The 6,509-nt window shown below is 40.2% G+C and overlaps 1 protein-coding gene across 2 annotated transcripts in view; it reads right to left on the minus strand.

Annotated features, from left to right (window-relative positions):
• Window positions 1–5,945, minus strand: part of mst1ra (macrophage stimulating 1 receptor a) — a 20,674-nt gene extending 14,729 nt beyond the window's left edge. For both annotated transcript variants that reach the window (XM_014006181.1, XM_014006180.1), the window contains exons 1-6: window positions 5,808–5,945; window positions 3,940–5,231; window positions 1,314–1,490; window positions 1,106–1,225; window positions 856–1,026; window positions 579–742 (exon numbers count right to left, since the gene is read on the minus strand). In XM_014006181.1, the coding sequence (XP_013861635.1) occupies window positions 579–742; window positions 856–1,026; window positions 1,106–1,225; window positions 1,314–1,490; window positions 3,940–5,145 (1,838 nt within the window). In that variant the 5' untranslated portion in view covers window positions 5,146–5,231; window positions 5,808–5,945. The remainder of the gene's footprint in view (window positions 1–578; window positions 743–855; window positions 1,027–1,105; window positions 1,226–1,313; window positions 1,491–3,939; window positions 5,232–5,807) is intronic.
• Window positions 5,946–6,509: the final 564 nt, after the last annotated feature.

The raw sequence follows: 6,509 nt of genomic DNA on the forward strand, positions 1-6,509 counted from the left end.
GTGTGTTCAATACTTTTTCCCTGTGCCATTCCACATTATTACAAATGACTTCATTTCTGGACATTTATGGTTTGATTTCTTTGTTTGTATGGATCACTTGGGTTGTTACCGACATCTGGTGAAAATTTCATGTCATTAGCACCTCTATTAATATATTTACTGAGAAAAATGGTGACGTGTTCAATACTTATTTTACCCGCTGTATTAGTTTTTTGTTATGGAAGCAGCTTCATGAGAGTAATTCAATGCTCTCTTTAATGGAGCACCAGGGTAGGACAGACAATATTTAGCTCTTTGGACTGAAACACCCCTGCTTGGCTGGCATCAGCCATTTTGTCGAGAAGCTGCTCTCCCCTCTGGATCTGAGGGGGCATCTGACATAAATTCCATTTTTCATTCTGCGTGATGCTAATTGTGTTGATGTGCAAATAATGTGGACCCACTCTCAGTGCATTATTGTGGAAACATAAGGAAATATAAGTGTGTTGTCACTATATGAAGATTGATATGTAAAAAAAATTTATACCAATATTATTATAGAAAACTGGATAAGGCACAACCCTACTACAACTACAAACCTTTCATTATTGCTCTTCTCAGGCAGGACAGCGCACAAAGTCCCAGAACCCACTGTGACCTTATGACTTTTCCCACTGATGGGCGGTGACTCAGGAGAACGAAACTCTGAACCACACAGCATCAATTCCGTCTCCCCACCGGCAGGAGTCATTTTTGGAAAAAACTACAAAGCAAAAATACACCTATATGTTACATCAACACTCTGCACCTTTGGTGTTCTGACGTATTTAGTTTAAACTCTGTATATTGGCTAATAACAGATAGCATCTTAGCTACCTCCGTTATGACAGGTGCACAAGACTCTTCATTCCACTGTGAGGCACACTCAGGCTTCCTGGAGCATTTTCCTGAACACCAACCACAGTTCATGAAGTCTGGAGCCTTCTGACACGAGGGACATGTAAGAAAATGTGCGCAGCCCGGTCCTGTAGACGGCACCTTGAACATCTTATGTGGAAAGAGAAAATGGTGAGGAAAATAATAATAAAACACCTCCAGTAATCAATGCAGATTTTAGAAAATGCACCTTATTTCCAGCCACAAAAAGAAGCGAATCCTCTGAGTGCACAGCAGCTGTCCTGGATATTCCTGTTTCTCCCAGCAAATAGTTGGCAAAAACTATCGGTGTGTCCAGTTTAAGAACCACCTAAAAAAATGGAAACGGAAAATAAACTTTTACATGTTTAGCATATTTACACTGCAGCACTCCAGCTAAATGAGTGACACTTTGTTACCTGCAGTAACCTGCCATCTGAAGTGCCTAAATGTCCGATTGTGTGAGTTCCGATAGTCGTGACCAGAATAGAGGTGAACAGGACGTCCCTCATCTGCCTGTTGAAGATGTCCACTTTGTAGTGTGGCTTTGACACCAGCGTGGGCTTGTTAGTGCACGTGGGATTCCCTTCAGAGGCCTGTAAAAGTCGTGTTACATTCACACAAAGTCAGCTTTRAGAATTCACACACCTTCCAAACCAAAGTGTGCATTTGCCACTATCAACTTTACGTTTCTTCTGAGCAAATAAATCCAGAAAATAAATGAATGAAATTGTGGAGAAGGATAAAGAGAGCAAACAGACTTTAATCCTTCTTTTAAAAAGAAAGTCCTCTCGCTGTGCAGTCATCCAGGGAGAGGAAAGTCTTRAAACAGCCAACAGCAATAAGCTCTGTTGAACTGATTACGGTTTCCAAGTGTGTTTCGTCTAAAACCAAAATTAGACTTTATAGACTTAAACACTCATAAAACAGTTCATTACAGTTTTCCACATGTTGGCAGAGAGTCACAGTGGTTAAAATAGGGGATTATTCAAAAGAGCAGGATGAGGTRCACTAACAGAATACATTCCATTGCAAAACACTTGTCTGACCTGTCCTAGCATGCCCCTATGGCAGAGGAGCCCAAAGTGGGGCCTGCGGGCCAAATTTGGCCCGCCAAGCCATTTGATGTGGCCCACCAACAGCTGCCAAAGTTACAAGGTTGTAACCTGTTATCCTATAKTACTTCCATTGGTCAAATGACTATATAAAAGGGCTGTGGTGAAGGTAGTTTTCATTCATGGTGCTGACTTTATCTTTGATTTATTAGGATTAAACAYGAAACATGAAATGACARCAAGAAATATTTAGATCAGATTTAACCCCACATGTAGATTTGCACACTTYATAAGGCCACAAAAACTCATATTTTATCAAATTATGAACTGYCCCAYGAGCCTTTGCTACTTGCGAGTACACAGACTTTATCCAAGTGCACAGACTAAARCWAAAGAGGGCCATTGCACAGCTTAATTGTTAAAAATAAARGACTTTACTTWAAAAAGTATTTGTRTTTCCTGTRTTATAYTACTGCRTTTGGCCCRCAGCCCTGGATAGATTTTCATTTTGGCCCTCTCGGGGAAAATGTTTKAGCACCCCTGCCCTATGGGTATATCCACAAAATTACCTATTTCTTGCTTTTTTAACACAGCTGGGTGATATGTTTCCAAACTGACTGCATCAAAATGTCAAACTCCCACCCTGTCACGATGAGCTTCATCCCACAGCTGCAGGTGTTATCACCCATTCAACAGACAAGTATTGACTTTTGTGACCTCTTAATTTATGTCTTATCAACGACAAAACATTAATATAAATTCACTCCTGTCTTTTCATTACTTCACTGATGCTCTTTTTGCCGTGTGTAGACACAAGTTCCGCTCATACCCTGAGTTTCAGTGTTTTTACACCTGAATAATTCCTGGGGTGGGGTTAGGAAGGTTAACAAATAAAAGCATTCCTCTGAAGTCTGACGAAATATTACTTGAGGCCACTTTAAAGGACTACAAGAAGGTTTCACTCTGATGCAAAACATAAAGAAATGGAGGGTTGACGTGAGACTTTTGCACAGTACTTTACAGGTTAGATTCTCTCATGCTGTATTAATGTCTAAAAGATTTCATTCCTGAATATGGTTTTGCATTCATTCTGTTGCAAAACCATCTCCAATAAAAGTTTTTATTTCTTCAAAATGAACCCCATTCYCTATTACTTAAACAAAATAAAGTGCATCATTCAACGTTGACCCTCCCCTCAAAATTCCACCTTTTATCAGCCGGATTTGCAGTTTGTGTGTGTTGGCACTTCTGCTTGTAGGTGTAGGAATGTCTGTGGGAGCTCAAAGTACACAGATTGAGGTCCATAAAAGGGGAAACCACTCCTTTTTGCCGTGAGGAACAGTCACTTAATAAACTTTGAAGTAGGAACTCTGGCTAAATTTATTGGTCTGAAGCAGCCCGGTTGGGACACAGGTGGAAAAGTAAAGAAATCTCAACAACTCTTGTGATTCATAAAACACCTTTCAGCTTGAGATGCCAGACCGGGATGAGGATCAGAATAAACATGAAACATTATGGTATAAAGTTATTCTTTAAAGCACAAATGTAACCTAACCGTCTTTAGTCGCATCGTCTCTTTGAGCCTTATGAGTTATTAAAAATAATAATTAAACTGGAAAGTTCAACTTAATGTAAACAATGAGCTATGAACCTAATAGATATCAAACAAAAGCKTTTTTATAGCAAAGTTTTGCTCAGTCACCACCAAATTTCTATAACAGACTGAAACTTGAGACTGACCCAAACGCTGATAAATGAYGTGGCAACTTGCAGGTAACATGACTGACTCAGCCACCCCTCCCTGTTCTCTCATTTGGGTTTGCTCTCTTTCTACTGCCCTCTCTCACACACACAAACACACATAAATCTTTCTCAACCACTGGATACAGGTGACTTTATTGCCCAGTGTTTGTCTGAACAGGTCACTTCCTGTTGGGAGTGTGACCTGTGCATTGCTTCGATGACATGCAGGCGTAAAAAAGTTACTCACTTCATGTGGGCAGTTCTCACACGTCTGGAAGTGACAGAGGCCTCTGGACAGCTGCTCGCTACCTCTGCTGCAGCACGCTTCCACACCCGTCTCAATCGCTTGGTTGACTTGGGTCAAAGGGAAGGCGCACAGGGATGAGTTTTTCTTTGGTACGCCTCGCTCGTCGACCTTTGCGAACACCCCGTATAAAATGTCTTCATTAACTTTGACCCTCAGCTCGTTGACCAAATCCTTCCCTGCTTGTCCAAAGTGTGCAGCCTGCAACCCRTTGTACACAATGTCCTTGAAATTCTCCCTCCGTCTCCTCCGACGCTTCGGTTCATAACGGCACTCTAAGACCACCTCTCTGTACATCCACACTTCCGGAATTAAAATTGGCAGTCGACCCAAACGGGTCTGAAATGGTGAGTTGCTCTTGGAGGGATCTTCCCTCTGCAGGGACAGAAAGTAGACATACTCCTTGGTGGAAAAACTGTAGATGTAGTCTATGTTGTAAGAGTTACGTAGACCGGGCAGCACTGTGAGGTGGTCACTGTTCATGTCAAAGCCATCCTCAGTGGAAAGTGGCCTCAGCACTGAAATGGACTTCCTTGGGTAATTCTGTGTCACTTTATCATTGATGGAAGCTGCTACAAAAAACAACGATGTCTTTCCCTCGTCGACAATAGTGACTTTGGTGCCAAGAGGACTGGCCAGACAGTCAGGGCAGTTTTCAGGAGAGTTCCTGTCTTTTTTGTATAAACATATAGGCTCAGGTTGTGAAGACTCAGTGTTAATAAAGTAACAGATTCCATGCTGAGTACTTCCACAAAAGTATAAGTATGGCAAGATAGATCCAAGCGGATCAAAAAGTAGAACTTCGTTGTCTGTGTCCACTGGATCCTTGGGATCAGTTTCTATTTCACACACCTGACAGGTCTGACAGTCAGGACTCCCCACAGGTCCAGTTCTCACCTCCCATGTTTTGTTCATAGAATTATCAATTGCCACTATAGCATTTTGGTATCCAAGGTACACCTCATTTGGCGAGGACTCCCAGCTTAAAGCAATGTTCTGAATGGGTTTTTCTGTTTCAAAGTATGGCAGAGAATATTCTACGTTGAAATCCACGGGTTTACRAGGAGCAGAGGGACACGAACGCTCTCCTGAGGAAGTCTGTGTTTGGATCCATATGCAAACTGTCAGCAAGGCAGTCAAAGTGACCATTTCCACGTCACAGCCAACTGTAAATAAACGCTACCTACAAAACACTTTCCAAAAAGAGAACATTCTGGAGACGCAGCRGGGGGAACCTGTGAGAAGAAACAGAAAAGGAATGTTGAGCTTTAACAGAGAGAGGCCTGTAGCTTTTATTTCTCATATTTAACAGATTCACTGCTGCTAGTGGAGGCGTATAATGTAAACGGTCAAGACTGATTCATCTGAAAACGAGTTGAGTAAATAGAGCCTTATCAAACAGAAGCTGTTTTTTTAATGAAGCAGGTGTACATTAGTGATCTGATWGAGATCAGTGGAAAAATAACTTGAATGAAGACAAAACCAAAAGTGTAGAGGACATGCTGCAACATGTGGAGCAACTATGGAAACTTTTAGGCTAACAGACCCACACAAACARACACAGGTTGGGTGTCAAAGACAAACTACAGATTTATTTCTAGTTTACTATGCACCTAAATAGCTCTATTTAAACTGGAATTTAAGAGTAAACTTTGAATAAAATTATAATACTTATCCCACATTTGGGATAACAAGTTTGGATTACACATGTTTACATTTAAAATGGCGAAGAAAGTGGGATTAAGACGTTGATCTGGTAATTACAACAGAAACTCAGGAAACATTAACATTCATGTAAATGAAATTCGTACCTTATTTTGAAAAGGAAGAAAAGTCTCAGAAAAGCAGGCTTAAATTTCGTTCTCATCGGGTTCAACTCTTTAAAAAATGTTCTCACTGGAAAATTTTTGCGTATTCACCTGAACTCATCTCCTGTCACAGCTTTTGCGGTCTAGGACAGAACTGGTTGGGAAATTAAAGTAACCTGTATTCTGAAAACAGAAACCGGATGCGGGCCTTCAAAATAAAAGCGCACCCAGAACAGATTGGTTTGAAATGATTAATGACGTTTGATTGTTTTACAAATATGAATTTAAAGGGAATATGACAGCTAAACAAATGACTGCCAAGCATTTATGTTCTGATGATGATGTAAGTAATGGCCTAATTTAAACATCAACACAAATAAAGAAAGAATTTCACACATTTCAGCATTATTTTAGGTGAGGGAGGGTAAAGTTTGAAAAATATTTTAAAAAATTTGTCTTTAAATTTTGATCTGCATGTTAACATTGATCACAAACAGTAAGGAAATTTGTGTTTGAGATTTCTTTCTAACACTATAAGGAAACACTTTTGTAAGGAAAATACATTTGTTGGTTGCATCTATAAAAAATGTCTCAGATCATCTCTACTAATGTCAAGCAACTATGGAAGCCCATTTCTGCCACCCTGATAAAAAATAAATAAAACTTGTATCTCATAATTATGAGAAACTATCTCATAATTATGAG

This window comes from Austrofundulus limnaeus, unplaced genomic scaffold (genome assembly GCF_001266775.1).
Source record: "Austrofundulus limnaeus strain Quisiro unplaced genomic scaffold, Austrofundulus_limnaeus-1.0 Scaffold35, whole genome shotgun sequence".
Lineage (NCBI taxonomy): Eukaryota > Metazoa > Chordata > Actinopteri > Cyprinodontiformes > Rivulidae > Austrofundulus > Austrofundulus limnaeus.